Here is a 14636-nt window from a genome sequence, read left to right on the forward strand (position 1 = left end):
TTTCGTACGACGCATGGTATACACAAATTGCCAACAGTCTTTGCCAGACCACCTGGATGCGTCGTCGTACATCACCCAGAATATTCGCATTGCAACATCTTGAGCCAGCAGTTGTAGAACTTAATGGGAGTCGTAACTGATAAACGCATTGCTGCATGTACCGCCAGTGCATCCTCATAATCCAAAGACAGCTATCAATATGTGTTAACGTCAAACTATGCATTAAAAGAGGGGAACTTGGCAAAAACGCTTCAACAACTTGGCGAGCATAAGGAGTATTTGTGTAGATTTTGACCTTGAGAGACTTTCTATAGGAGCATTTGAGCAGCATTATATTTTTGACCAGTTTGTGGACACCAGAAGTAAACACGCGGATAGTAAGGAGCTCACTGTATGATGTGATGTGTGCTTTTAAAAATAATCGTTGGTAATTAATCAGTATACGGCTATCACCATGGATACTCAATCTCGAACGCCACACCGGATATCATGAGTGTAGAACGCCTTCCGAGCACGATACAGACGTGTTTCCCACAAAGTACCTTAAAATTATGGACTGTAAACCGATTGCTTATGGATAGATGGCCGTCTATCATATGTTCCTTAAGAGCGCCTTGGTATGGACTGGCAGCCATTGGCCAAGAGTATTCAATCGCTTTCATATACCTGCTTGAATGGCTGAGCTTCTTTGCTATTTAAACAGAATCGGTTCGTACGATAATCAATATAAATTTCTGCAGAACAATGTTATTAGGATGCGCTAATAAATTAAGCCAGTGCAGATATCCCAATCCACCATTTTATAGAATTCACTTCCGTAAATAAGCTCGTGTATTTTCCTGCCACCATCACCACAGTCGACGTCACTCATGTACCATTGTCGAAGATCAAGGAAGGCTCGATGACGAAAGAATACACTCGTCGGCAGCTTGTCGAACATCAGCTATGTTTTTATAATTATTGTTGTGTCGTGTGTATGTCGACGTGAAATAGATAAACTTATTCCCTTAACACCCGGTCCTATAATGTAGGCTGCGTCGGGGCAAGTGTTCGTGAAAAGGCAGAACCATGACCTTGCAAAAAAGGTTTTGGAACAAATCAACGACACGGACAGGGTCACGAAACAGGCGGCTTTTAATTTTACGGGAGGGATCAACGAAAGGATTGCGTGAGTTCAGCACCGCTGTCAATCACAACGAAGGCCTCCGTGTGCTGACGACGGTGTTAACTCGGTTGATGTTGGGCACCCAGCCGCGTCAACATATAGCTTATCAGTACACCACGCTCTGTGGTATTAAGACATGTTTCCTATCCAATTTGTGTGGGTCTCGCTCAGCATTATCAAGTGAGTGCAGCAATGCTATTCCTGCGATGTACTGACCATGCAGCCACACTTGTCAAAGGGCTAACAATTTTGAAAGAAGCGAGTAGCAGCTGATCATCGTCAGATATGCAATTTGTAGAGAGAAGATTCTTTTCTGTGGCCCACAGGCACATACTTATATGAATAGTTATATGGTTTAAAAAAATAACATAAATTTAAGTCACGTATATCATAGGTATAGCATAGAATGCAATCATTTGCTAGGATATGAGATTCTATTATGACCATGTCTCCATGTGGAAAGCCATCATCTCTGTCAACCATGCAAAAAGCAGTGCTTCTTATTGGAGCATATTGTCCAATCACTGAAAGTATCTGTGCTTTGTAGATTTCATACCCTCCCCCCCCTCCCTACTGTATGTCATCCCCAGCCATTAGAGATCAAACACATGAGAGTGTGGCCCCACAAATGTAAGCCACGACAGATCAATTCACACATATTTTTGACGCAGCATGTCATGTCCCACATGCAAGCCATCCTCGCTTACCACCGGCTGATCATCCCTTCCTTTCGCCACTGCCCCTTCCTTTGCACTTGTCTGTCCATCGTCTCCGATATGTTTCGCCTCTGTCGATTCATTCTTTAAGAGAACAAAAAGTCGGCATTCAAAAATTACACATCGTCCGTTGCACCAATGCCTATATTTCCCTCTTTTTTTTTGCCTGGCTCTTCTTTTCTTTTCTCTTTACATACACATCTCCCCTGCCTACACCTCCCTCAACCCCTCCCTTCATCCCTCTCTCTTTCTCTCTCTTCATCTTCCTTTCGTAAACCTCTTTCTCTCTTATTCGATAGACTTTAGACTTATAGACTATAATGGATACAACCGATGCCCAAAAGGAACTAGAAACATTTAGACGGCAATGGCGCCAGGAGGTGGAGAACCGGAAGCACCAGCAGCAGCAACAGCGACTGCAACTGCAGCAGAAACAAGATCCTGTTGCCATGGCACCACCCGAACAGCCGATCCAGCAAGATCCGCCACCATTGCCTGAGGAAATGCAATCATTGTCAGTGGAAAATGACCAACAGCAGCTAAACGAACCGCAATCGGCCATGGACCACTACATTGTCGCTGTTGATAACGAAAGACAAGGGAAATTGGGCCAAGGTAATAGGCTACTAAAATTTTTTGAAAACACCAATAACAACAAATATAAACCATAAACATGTATGCACTAGCATTGGCATCCTATCGACGTGCATTCAAAATGGATCCTGATGTGGATCGCCACTACAAACGGCACTATCAAAAGCATGGTGTTGAGCCATCGTTGACATCGTCAGCAGCGCCGGCTACAGCAACAAAAGAGAAGGGTGAAGCACAAGAGTTTCGTCACATTGTGCCTGTGGGCAACGAATATATTGCACCTTCGGCTACTGGCAAAGACCCGCTCGAGGACTTGATCAGGGAGTTTACAAGTGAACCAGTGCCTTATCTTGCTGCGGTCGATTACAAGCCGGTGCATGTCGCCAGAATACCCAGCGAACTGCTGCTGCATGTCTTGCGGCATCTCATTTTACGCTCCGTCTCGTCGGTCGCCCAATTCGCGCTTGTATGCAAGAACTTCTTCTTGCTCACTCGCGCACCGTCATTGTGGCGCTTTGCATCCGAGCATGCCTTCAAATCGCCCTACATGACCTTGGAAACCTCACGTGTGTTCCAGGCTGATTATGTGGAAAAGGTCTATCATGGGCATTGGCTGCGCATGTTCATTGAACGTCCGCGCATCCGCTATGATGGCGTTTATATATCAATTTGTCATTATGTTAGGTACATTAAACCCTATTCCTTCCCCCAACCACTTCCGTGCATACTCTTTTGTTTTTCTCTCCATGGCGTAACTCATATAATGGATTTATGACTAGAATGGGTAATAACGATGAATCATATAACCAACCTGTTCACTTGGTCACATACTACCGGTACCTACGGTTCTTCCCAGATGGCACCATCTTGAAATACCTTTCGACGGACGAACCGGCGCGTGTTGTCCGGTTGCTCACACCAGGATTCAACCAACGCCAAGTATTCAGGGGTCACTTTGAACAGAATGAAGGACGCATCTACATTGAAATGAAGGACCGACTACGGCCGCGTGAAGATTTCAGAATGGTCTTGGATATCAAGAGCACGCATCGTGGCAGACATAACAAATTGACATGGACTGAGTATGCCAGCGTTACCGAAGGACGCGAGGATGAGGATGACACATACTACGACTTGAAAAAGATGAAACCCTACTTTTTCAGTCCTGTCAAAAGCTATGCTGTTGATCATCCGTTAGAACCACCGTTGCTGGAAGGACCTTTATCTCGACGAAGCGTTCCATTAGACCAGTTAGATCAGGAACAATAATGAAAAGTATAATTTATTGTGTGTAATTTTGCTCCTCACTTTTTCTCTTTTCTCAATTTTGTGTGGTTGGATTGCGCGTAGATGGGGTTTCTCGTTTTCAGACAATGGCTGTATTAATGGAGTTGAGTCGTTCAATGTGTTGGATGTCTTTGGAGGTATCGCTTGCATCGCTATCATGCCTTGTTGATAAATTGTTGTGTGGAGAGTCATTGTTACCCGACCAGCGGACGACCCAGCAGATAATTATGGCAATACTGTCGATTGCTATTATGGCCATGTTCCTGTATTATCAAAACAAAGCGTGAATAAAGTTATCCTATTATTATCATCTGACAGTAATAGTAATAGTGACAGAGACACTACTTTAGCTCTTTACCAGTAAAAACTCAAGATATCAGAAGTGCAGCCGATTTCGGGTGCGCCTGGTTGTGCCGACCGCAATGCTGGCATAGCAAACAGCATGGAGACACCGACCATACACGCATGAGCATCCACCTTCCTTCGTTGTATAATCACTTGGTATGCAAACAAGGTCAACACCAGCGACAAAGCCCACATCAATACACATGTGAATATGCTGAATCCCACCGTTGTTGGTGATCTTCCAGTTTCAATCTGTAAGCTGACTCGATCTGATTCATTAGGTTCTGGATCCACCAGTGTAGGCTTGAATGCAAATGATGTCAAACTAGCTTTGAGATGGAACGTGATAGGGATGGTATGTGCTGTATCGTTGGCGTAGCTGGCGTATACTTCAAATGTGCCGGAATAATGATCAAACGGGTAGTCGATGTTGTCGCCTAGATGATAGCTGAACATGGCATTGATAGGATTGTTGGCATCGCCAGCGCCAATATGATAGGACGCTAGTGTTGAAAATGAGATATAGATAGGTCGACTGTTTTTGAAATACAAGTAAAGGATGGATTAGTTACGGGAAAACGAGTATGTAGTCAAAAAATAGATGGATGCTATTATTACTTGAGTTGTCCATATTCGTTCGCAAGGGTGCCGTTAGGCTTTATTAAACAGTGCAACCGGTATGTCTTGAGGGCAAAGTCGACATCAAGGACAGTTGCTGAAATATACAATGATTCGCCGTGTATATTTGGTGCATTGTAAGCTATCAGCGTAGTCTCTTGTCCATCTTTAGAGTATATCTTCCACGTGGGTACTAGAACCATCACATTTACGATGCACAATAATAGGAGACATGAAAAGGTTAGTAAAACATGGAATCTTGACAGAATGATGCATCGCAACCGACTTCATTATAATATTGATATCTGATGTGTATCTGTGACCGCAACAAAAACAGGATATGCATATGTGCAATGATATCTTACTGATGATGGCTATGAGAGAAGCTAATAAGAAAAAGGTGACCAGCACCTTTCGGAAAGCTCTATTGCAAATCATGCGCTTAAATTTCGAGAAATATATACTGCACTTGTACTTTACGAATGTAACTTTCAAAAGAAAGAGAGCGGCAGTAAAAGAAAGACAGAATGATTCATAGAAAGTAGTTTTCATTGCCCAGGGTTTAAAAGGGTGAATAGGGGGGGGGGCGTGTTGCAGGAGGCTATATTACTTTTTCTGTACTTTAATGACTTTTAACTCACTGCTTTTATCTGACTTGATCAGCTCACTTCATCTCTCCTTCTTTTCTTGGTGTATTACACTTTTTATTCCTGTGAAGAACAAAGTATCAGTATGCTCAATTATGCAGTTGAAACCGGACGAGAGAACAGACGTTTGTAGTCAAATTTTACAAGCCTCTAGATCGTAATGAGGTGATAGCCATCATATTAGCTGTAGCGTTCTTTTTGCAGATAAAGATAAGCATGGCACTCAATGCCTTCTACATAAGCCAGTCTTAACTATTAACTGAACTGACGATTGGCTTTACAAAGGTGGATTAATGCCCTACTGTTGTAGATAGCATCCAAGTGCTCAACCTTGTGATACATACTCATAAACAGCTACTGTATTTGGACCTTGTTGAAATAACCCAAAAGGTATTGTTGTGCGCAGAGATTATGCTTTCTGTTTCTAATTTCAGTGGCTGAAAGGGTAGAGCCTGACAGTTTTTGCGGCTTCTCGCTATACACATTTATCAGCCTTTCTTTGCTTCATTTTGGCTATAGTTTGGTTGTTAGCCGTTGACAACATACGATCACGGTCTTTTTGCTACCAAAAATGTATTGGAGCGTCTTGAGATATGCCTACGAATATGTACAATGTCCCTCATTGCAGGGTTTCTAAAATGAGAGAGCAACAAGCTATACGACCACTTCATAGTACCTCTGTTTTTGTATGCGCCGGAAGTATAGCACTATATATCGTTGGATTTTTCTCAATGTCAATAGGTTGTAGAGTCGCTCATATCGTTTGTAATTTTGTTCGGCTTGCTATATGCTGCCAAGTTCTGCAAGATGTTTTTGTATGGATCATAGTATTAAAACCACGTTTATGTCATGGGTGGCGCATCTATTTGGTTGCATTGCTGTTACGTCCATTCTATTCTCTTATGCTGAAAGATGTCGGGTAAAGGGCCACCCTATTTAGAAAGTCTCGACCCTAAACTGTGAGGCGGCAGTGTCAAACGTGCCATAGCTTTCAATAAGCGGGAGATCGCATATCCAAATGCAGTAACTGGTTGTTGATTGTTGCACGGAGATGGTAAGAATTTGAAGGGTCCAGACAAGCTGGTAGCCGGAGGTCCTACCTTTTCTTCAGGAAATCTGTGTGCATACCATGTTTAAGCAGTACAAGAGATAGTAGCTACATGGTCTACATCAAGCAAAACTGGCTGCGTAATAGTATTTGAAGGCTGTTCGGTACTCTTTACCCCGAGTAACCAAGTTCCTTCTGCCTCCCCCCCCCCCCAAAAAAAAACAAAAAACTATCACCTATCGGGACATCACCGTGCCATATTGATATGAACTTTTCATCCACATGTGGGAAATGATACCGAGGGAAACCTACTCGAGTCCACAGGGTCGACTGACGACGGCATCTTCGGTAAAGACAGCCACAATGCTGCCAATTGGGTGGTTGCGATGAAATGGAAATAAGTTTCTCAGAGATGCATGAAAAAAAAAACTTTTTTTCTTGTGTGACACCCACCCTCTAGTTCGTGCATTGCGCTTTCTCTTTACTCTCTGCTCTCATCCCAACCCCCCCCAACAAAGATGTGTGATCCTCCGTGCTTCATTAGCTGGGCAAGAAGAAACGCACACTCTATCAAACCACCACATTTAAAAAAAGAACTATTTTTATGCAAAGCCATGTAATCGCATGTTATTTCACGGGCTCATGATCAAAACGGTCATTACTCCGAGTAAAAATGAGGCACTTCCTTGTGAGTCTACATGGCAGCAGCAGCAGTAGCAGTAGCAGTAGCAGTAGCAGTAGCAGCAGCAGCAGTAGTAGTAGTAGTAGATGCGCGTCCACTGTTGCTGCTGTAGTAGTAAAGCAATGCTCCTTGCATCTGCAGTGCTCTTCATGCCTAAAAAAAAAATACTGGGCTCCCTTTCCGGGCAACTGGCTTTTTTTTTTAGAGTAACACACTCCCTCTCTTTCTCTTTCTTCCTTTCTACTTTCCACTTGTCCTTGCTCTTGCTCTCTTCCTTCTCTAAACCCGCTTTCTTTGTTTCTCTTTCTTTGTTTTCCTCAACTCCCTCCTTCCCGTTCGTACAGTCCGCGCGTCCTTTTTGGGTTCTTCTTTTATTTTCTTTATAGGTTGTCATGACGGAGAACTTGTTTGAGTTTCCTCAGGTACGACACACTATACCCAGTATTAAGAGCACAAAAGAAAGGAATCCTTAATGAAGAAGCGGGAGGGATCACGTCACGAGAAAAAGACATTCATCTCATGTTCTCATTTGTCAATTGACCAGATTAAGAGTAATCCGAGCGGTGCCAATCTGGGTCGACGCTACTTGCCCATACGAAAGGTACTGCATACGCACTGTCCTATCCATATATAGGTCGAGAATACACACATGGATATATACGTGTTTAACTCACCCACTCACTCATTTACTCATAACAATTATCTTTCTTTTTGCGCCACAAAAACAACAACAACAACAACAACAAAAACAGAATGCATGTATCGTATGCAGTATCTGTTTTACCTGTTCCAAAGTAAGTAAGCTACACACTTTACACATATACACGCACAAACCAGAGAAGAAACGTAGAAACCCTCTTTGGGTCGAGCATGCAAAGTATTGACGTCGACTCTCAAAGTACTATGCAGAGGACTGTACCTGCAACGAAAGTCAACCACGAAGAGGGAAGAACCTACCAGATGGCACGTTGGATTCACGAGCCAAAAAGCTTCAACCCCAAGACAACGATTACGAGTTCTCAATCAAGTGGCTGACCGAACATGCGCACGCGATTCACCGCGATGAACATGGCCAAGTAGTGGGATTGCGGCAATTACCCGAGGTGTCGTTATGCAAAGCGCACAGCAGCACACTCTATCGGGCACAGAAAAAACATGAGCGTGTTAAACAGCTTCCACCACCTCCACAGTTCGCTTCAAGTTCGTCCACGTCCTCCACTCACAACAACAACAACAACAACAACGGTCCTGCTGCTGCTGCTGCTGCTCCTACAACAACAACGACTGCAACAACATTTTCACCATCACCCGATTACATGATGGATATTGATATACATCGTCATCCTCCTCCTCCACATCCACATCCACACCCAGCTTCTATGGATCAACAACAACAACAACAACCTCCTTATTATCACCATCATCACCATCATCATCAACAGCCACCGTCACAAGGAACGCAGCAACAGCAACCACCTCCACCCCAACCGTACATGAGCAACCTGGCTGCCAAAGTACGCAACATCAACCACACGCCTTTTCAGGGTGAAATGCCCGACTTTTCAACCATGTCCAGCTCCACTTCGCTCAAACGTAAAAGGACCGAGAGTATGGCTCGGTCCAGTGCATCCACGCCGCTTCTGGCACATCCTTACCACTCGCCATCCTCGCCAATACCCCACGTTGATTTCAACCAGCAGTTACCGCCACTGCATCAGCAACAGCAACAGCCGCAACCACAAGCATCTCCCAGGACAACACATACTGCTTCGTTGTCATCGTTGCCGCTGCGAAGGGTCCAACCACCACCACCCTCCTCATCCTCCTCCTCATCCAACGATCCCGGTAGTAGTAGCGGTGCTACGCCAGGTACCAATAGACGCATGTCGTTTCCTCATTATTCCCAGCAGCAACAGTCACCCTTACATCAGCAGCAACAACAACAACAACAACAACAACAGCAAGCACCTTTCCCTCCATCGACCTATTCGTCACCATCACCGTCTTTGGAACCGATCAATGCATTGATTGTGGATACCGTGTCGCTAAAAACGCAAAACAACAACAGCAACAGTCCAGAATACCTGATCAAGAACTTGGCCATCACGGACACGTTTACGTTTCGAGAACTGTTGGTCGAGGCAGACATCACCGGGTCGCCCCCGCCAGGCAAGAGGATTGTGATTTCGGATGACAGGCAGGAACGTATTTTCCCATTGGATCAGGCGATCCGTAGTGTGATTCGACGGCCCGTGGGACCGCATGTCGAGCTTTGGCTCAGTTTAAATGATAAGCCGTCGATCGACTGGAGTTCGTATCATTCATAGCATTCTTTCTTTGTCTGTAACCTCCCCTCTCTTAACCCCCACCCCACCTCTCTCTCTCTCGCATTCTTTAGTTAGAACTCTTTTTTTTTTCTTTTCGTTCCAACACAAGAAAAAAAAAGTTTCGATACAAGCATCCTCACGCAACACAACACACTCTTTTCGTTTCTTTTCATACTCAACAAAAAAAACATCACATATAAAGCATATAAAAAGTGTAAAGAAATTATGCCATCAGACTCATCATCAGCATCATCACAAGAGAAACAACTAGGCGTCCCTCGAATGGCATTACTCGATCCTTCAAGTATGTTCTCTTGAACTCATCTCGAGGGGTTGAGGGGAAAGAACAAAAACAATCATTAAACAACGACTGTGTTGTTGGTTTTTTTTTTTTTTTTTTTTTTTTTTGCACATTGTACAGATCGTTCACTCAATGTGCCCGAATTTCCAGCACGTAATGGGCCACAACGACTTGCAGCCGCAGCGACAAAGCAACCTCGAGGACGACAGAAAGTAATGCTCGAACCAGGACACTCGCCGCTGGACTGGGCACGATTGAAAAGCTCGGGCAAAGATCTTCGAGGAGTCAGTCAGCTGGGCAAATACACACTGGAGGATCTGAAACAGCACAATACGATGGAGGACGCTTGGACGGCTATCCAAGGCAAAGTTTACAATATGACGCCGTACATGAAGTTCCATCCCGGCGGTGTCAAGGATTTGATGCGTGTGGCTGGTCGTGATGGCACCAAACTGTTTAGTAAGCTCTCTTTCTCCTTTCTATTGCGGGGGCGGGGCATAGGAGTGTGTAAAGTAAAGCTAATGAAATGAAATGAAATGGTTGCACAGTGCTGACGCATTCGTGGGTCAATGCCGAGTTTATGCTGGATGCATGTTTTGTGGGCTTCCTCGTACAGTCCTCCTAAAAGCAGCCAAGTGTTTTTCCATCTTCCATATTTGTCCGCACCCTTCCATCATCCACACACACACACACACACATTTACTAGATTCTACTTTTAAAAGCCAACAACGCATACCAACTTTTTCATATATAAAATACACACACGCTCTTCTCTTTTGTTTTTACATCTCAAACATCACCATGCCCTCATCAGGTTTTTGGAACCCACGTTCTCCACCCCCACAACCTGGATCCGTCTACAGCGACGCGAAACAAAAAGAGCCATCCTTCTGGTACCCTAGGTCATACTTTGTGTCTTGTTGTTGTTGTTGTGTGAAAGGGAACCAAGTAGTATTAGTAGTGGTGATAGTGTTACTGAGAACCATTGTTCTTTTAGACAGTTCGACATGTCTTCTGTAGCCTGGGGAACAGCGGAACTGTGGTCGCAGAAGGATCCATCTCAAGAAATCCGATATACATACTGGAAGAAGCCGGAGGAGAAAAAAAAGTAGATGCTGTACTCTTTTAGTTCCCCTCCTCTCGATCACTTTGTAGTACCAGTATAATATCTATTTGATCAAATAAAAAAGATAAGCATTTACTCTGCACAGACAGGCAAAGCAGCTGTTGCTGCTACTAGGAGTCATGAAATTAGACTATCGTGCTTCAATTGGGTAGCTCAAGCAGTATACGGATTAACGGTCATTACTACAAAAAGAAAATAGCACAGTGGCTGCATGAAAATTATGTAAAAAAGAGAGGGGACCGGTACCTCAAATATTAAATTCTAATTTTGGTAGTTTGGGCAATTTCGAAAATTTTGCAACACTCCACTTTTGATTTTTACTTCAAACCCTCCACTTGGACTCTAGCATATTATATATCATGGCTGCCGAAGCTGTCAACAAAGCGTCCAAAAAGGATAAGAAAGAAAAGAAAGAAAAAAAGGTAATTGGTCTTTGCATTCCTTGCATGGCTTTTTTTTTTTTTTTTTTTTGCATGGGAGGGATCTGTCAAATCAAAGGATTTGTATTGATTGACATTGAATGCACGCAGGAAAAGAAAGAGAAAAAGGATAAAGAGGCGGTAGCTGGCAGTACTAGCACGGAAGAAGAGACGGTAAAGCAGGAGGAAGAATCCAAAAGGAAAAAGCCAAAGAAAGAGAAAAAGCGGAAAGCGGAAGCAGCAACGCACGATGACGACGAGGAGAAGCCTAGCAAGAAGAAGCAAGCTGTCTTTGTACCAGGTTTGTCTACAACTTTACGGACGAACGGTCCTTTTTTGCAGTGATCAATACGTGTGGTGATTGATTGATTGATTGATATTTGTATCCCCTCCCCCCCCCATGCCAACCTATAAGACGGGATCCAGTACCTGCGCACCTTCCACTCGGACAAGGACGCATGGAAGTTTAAAAAGATCAGTCAAGTCTGGTGTTTGCACCACATGTATGACGAGAATGTGGTAAGCTTTTTCTTTGTTGTTGCTACTCATAGCAAGCGGGGCCGCATGTACTCCACGCTTGCTTAGCACCAGGTGGGATGAGGGTGGTAGGACAAATGAGGGCTATTATTAATAACAATCGTCTGCTTGTAGATGAGCGACAGCGTTTTTGACATCATGCTGGAATACTTGAAGAATATGAAAGGACAGGCGCGCACGGTAAATCAAAATGAAAGGATTCGGGGGGGGGGTGGTGTTTTGGTTTGGGGGAGGGGGGGGGGGAAAGAAGAGAGAGAGAGAGAGAGAGAGAGGGGGAGGGGTGGTTGTGTTTGTGGCGTTCATGGCCAATGATTCCTTTTTTATAGACAACGCTACGCGAAGCACAAGAAAAGATACCTCCACCGGCCACAGAGGTCGACCAGGAGATCTTTGATGCAGAGGCGGCATTGAATGCACTGCCGGCGGCACCATCGGACGCAGCAGCAGCAGCAGCAGCAGAAGAAGAGCAGGAGGGTGACACACCGGCGATCAGACGAGCGCGAGCCATTGCCAAAGTGCTAGCATCATAAAGCAGAAAAATAAAATAAAAAAGATATGGGGCCTTTTTTGATACTATGATTAGCAGAGAATGCATGGGGGCCACTTGTTAATTAACGGAAACATCGGACCGATAAGCGGAGCCAAGCAGGTGCCAAGTAGTAGTAGTAGTACTAAGTGTTTCTTCCCACTGAGCACGGATTGACCGGCAGTGGTGACGCTTTTGGAGTTGGCTTGGGTTGACTTGGCTTGGGGGTGTGTGCAGTGTGCGTGTAGTTGCAGCACACTTGTATACGATAAGAGCCTCCTTTTCGAGGTGCCAAACCCCCATTTGCCTCCTTTAAACACGTAGCGTCTCTTTATTTTTTTTCTACTTTGCCTTTTGTTTTTACTTCCTTCCTCTCTCTCTCTCTCTTTCTCTCTTTCTCTCTTTTTCTTTTGCACACCACCACCACCACCACCACCACAAGCAACCAGCTCTTCTACACCAGTCCCCACCCTTCTCTTTCTCTCTCCCCCTCTCTCCTGACGACCGACGAACCATGAGTACCACCAGCACCACTACTGTGAGATCAACAGCCGTAACGCCGACTGCCGACACCACGCTTCTGGATGCTGCTACCCCACTGCTGCTCCACACAGATCCAGCACTCGCCCTCTCAGCACTCGGCATAGCCACCACTGCCGACACCAGCTCTGAACCCTGTCTGCCTAAGCCTAAAGCAGCATCAGCAGATGCGCGTCACGAGTCCACCAGTGCCTTGTTACCAATAACAACAACAACAACAACAACAACACAAAGCCCTCATTTGGGCATAGTAGCCTCAAGTCCGACAATGGCCACCTGGCAACTTTTGCTTTACTATCAGCAATTGCTCTTCCCGCCGCTCGTCAAAGACGATGTTTTCCTTGGCCCGGCAGACAACGAGTCTGTCATCACCGTCAACAGCTCAACCGACTCCAGCAGCAGCAGCAACAGCAGCACCACCACCACTACCGCTCCCTCCGTTGGGAACTGGGCCCCTACCCCTTGCTTGTCCCCCGTAACGTCCCCGTCGGACTTTCTGTGCAACCACGAGCCGCTTTTTGACGGGATAGACGATCTGCAGCACCACCAGCAGCAGCAGCAAAAGACGTTATCAGACCAAGACGAACAAGTCAAAGTGAATCTGAACGACGACGACGACAACGACGACGACAACGACGACGACAGCAACCACAATGGCCAACAAGTAGTAGACCAAGTCCTTGTAGAACACGAGAGTGGCTATGCGACACAAGTAAAGCACCACCACTCTGCTTCGCCCAATCTTGATTGGTACGAGTTTACTAAAGAGGACGATGGTCATACAACATCATCTGTCTTGGCTGGTTTGCCAACTCCGTCACCTACAGCTTCCGAGAATGAAGCCAGTTTATTCGACGAAGAAGACGACGACGACGAGGACGACGAGGACGACCAAGACAACAAGAACAGCAGGAATACCAACGAAGCCTTTGATAACGAGCCGCAGATACCATTCGAGTTCTTTAGCAGCGATGACGAAGACGAAGACGACGACGAAGATGATGATGAACTGTTGGGATTATCCTACTGCGCTCCTGTTGCCCCGCTTCTCTTACCACCTCCTGCCACATTTACTTCTGCTGCTACGCGTTCCCTAAAAAGGAAGCGATCCCAATCAATCGATAGCATCACGAGTTGTGAAAGCGAACAAGAGGAGGAAGAAAACGACGTCCCTGTGTTACAACGTTTGCACCGCCTTCGACTGTCCGAGCCAAAGCAGCAACGACGGCAACAACAACAACAACAACAACAGCAACAGCAACGAAAGAACAAGTCAAAGCCAGTTGCCAAGCGACGCGCCAAGCGCCATCCCGCCAGAGGTCGTGGCGTACGGCCCAAGACGATCGCCTGTGCTGCATATGATGTCCAACAACAACAGCAAGACGACAACGACGATGGAGTGCATCGAACCATCTTTGAACGCCTGACACATGCTGGCATCGACTGGTGTCGTTATTGTGGTACGACCGAAGGCGTCAATTGGCGACCGGGACCATGGGGCAAACGCACTCTTTGCAAGTAAGCATCATTATTCTTTGTTTTATTAATTCTCTCTCTCTCAATAAACATAAACGAATATGTATACTGATCAACGTATGTTTAGTAAACATGGATGTGACTACAAGGGGTATGGTATTGCCAGCCGATTGCCTCGCTTGGACCTGTCAGCCTTCATCCATGAGCGTCTCGAAGATCGAAGACGGCCGGTAGTGCAACAATCCTGCGTCGTCTGTCAAGGACCCGAATCCAGCGTCGATA

The 14636-nt window shown here is 45.3% G+C and overlaps 6 protein-coding genes across 6 annotated transcripts; 5 read left to right on the forward strand and 1 right to left on the reverse strand.

The window, feature by feature from the left end:
• Positions 1-1775: 1775 nt before the first annotated feature.
• On the forward strand, positions 1776-4047 carry BDB00DRAFT_801142 (uncharacterized protein). Its single transcript, XM_053121836.1, has 3 exons — positions 1776-2496; positions 2568-3159; positions 3255-4047. Exons 1-3 carry the CDS (start codon positions 2202-2204, stop codon positions 3742-3744), a joined length of 1377 nt encoding a protein of 458 aa, XP_052984366.1. The 5' UTR covers positions 1776-2201; the 3' UTR covers positions 3745-4047.
• BDB00DRAFT_950529 (uncharacterized protein) lies at positions 3842-5275 on the reverse strand (the record flags this gene model as incomplete). Its single annotated transcript, XM_053129574.1, has 4 exons — positions 5091-5275; positions 4726-4918; positions 4121-4642; positions 3842-4025 (listed from the first exon to the last, which is right to left on the reverse strand). The coding sequence occupies exons 1-4, from the start codon at positions 5161-5163 to the stop codon at positions 3842-3844; spliced, it is 972 nt and encodes a 323-aa protein (XP_052984367.1). The 5' UTR covers positions 5164-5275.
• A 1427-nt stretch (positions 5276-6702) lies between these two features.
• BDB00DRAFT_867758 (uncharacterized protein) lies at positions 6703-9429 on the forward strand (the record flags this gene model as incomplete). Its single annotated transcript, XM_053126381.1, has 5 exons — positions 6703-6768; positions 7489-7524; positions 7647-7703; positions 7875-7896; positions 8012-9429. The coding sequence occupies 5 exons, from the start codon at positions 6703-6705 to the stop codon at positions 9427-9429; spliced, it is 1599 nt and encodes a 532-aa protein (XP_052984368.1).
• A 282-nt stretch (positions 9430-9711) lies between these two features.
• BDB00DRAFT_881356 (cytochrome b5-like heme/steroid binding domain-containing protein) lies at positions 9712-10355 on the forward strand (the record flags this gene model as incomplete). Its single annotated transcript, XM_053128072.1, has 3 exons — positions 9712-9733; positions 9851-10189; positions 10279-10355. The coding sequence occupies 3 exons, from the start codon at positions 9712-9714 to the stop codon at positions 10353-10355; spliced, it is 438 nt and encodes a 145-aa protein (XP_052984369.1).
• An 800-nt stretch (positions 10356-11155) lies between these two features.
• Positions 11156-12045, forward strand: BDB00DRAFT_801152 (uncharacterized protein). Its single transcript, XM_053121837.1, has 3 exons — positions 11156-11278; positions 11387-11603; positions 11702-12045. Exons 2-3 carry the CDS (start codon positions 11526-11528, stop codon positions 11858-11860), a joined length of 237 nt encoding a protein of 78 aa, XP_052984370.1. The 5' UTR covers positions 11156-11278; positions 11387-11525; the 3' UTR covers positions 11861-12045.
• A 712-nt stretch (positions 12046-12757) lies between these two features.
• BDB00DRAFT_499052 (uncharacterized protein) lies at positions 12758-14590 on the forward strand. The gene has a single exon (XM_053117607.1). It carries the CDS (start codon positions 12853-12855, stop codon positions 14398-14400), a length of 1548 nt encoding a protein of 515 aa, XP_052984371.1. The 5' UTR covers positions 12758-12852; the 3' UTR covers positions 14401-14590.
• Positions 14591-14636: the final 46 nt, after the last annotated feature.

The sequence above is a fragment of the Zychaea mexicana genome (genome assembly GCF_025766255.1).
Source record: "Zychaea mexicana strain RSA 1403 chromosome Unknown BDB00scaffold_6, whole genome shotgun sequence".
NCBI classification, from domain to species: Eukaryota; Fungi; Mucoromycota; class Mucoromycetes; order Mucorales; family Lichtheimiaceae; genus Zychaea; species Zychaea mexicana.

Bases quoted from the DNA above. Each gene is read 5' to 3' on its own strand.
- BDB00DRAFT_801142 (XM_053121836.1), top strand. From the start codon at position 2,202: ATGGATACAACCGATGCCCAAAAGGAACTAGAAACATTTAGACGGCAA. The intron at 2,497-2,567 runs GTAATAGGCTAC...TGTATGCACTAG, and splicing joins ACAAGGGAAATTGGGCCAAG to CATTGGCATCCTATCGACGT. The intron at 3,160-3,254 runs GTACATTAAACC...ATTTATGACTAG, and splicing joins TCAATTTGTCATTATGTTAG to AATGGGTAATAACGATGAAT.
- BDB00DRAFT_499052 (XM_053117607.1), top strand. From the start codon at position 12,853: ATGAGTACCACCAGCACCACTACTGTGAGATCAACAGCCGTAACGCCG.
- BDB00DRAFT_801152 (XM_053121837.1), top strand. From the start codon at position 11,526: ATGACGACGAGGAGAAGCCTAGCAAGAAGAAGCAAGCTGTCTTTGTAC. The intron at 11,604-11,701 runs GTCCTTTTTTGC...GACGGGATCCAG, and splicing joins TACAACTTTACGGACGAACG to TACCTGCGCACCTTCCACTC.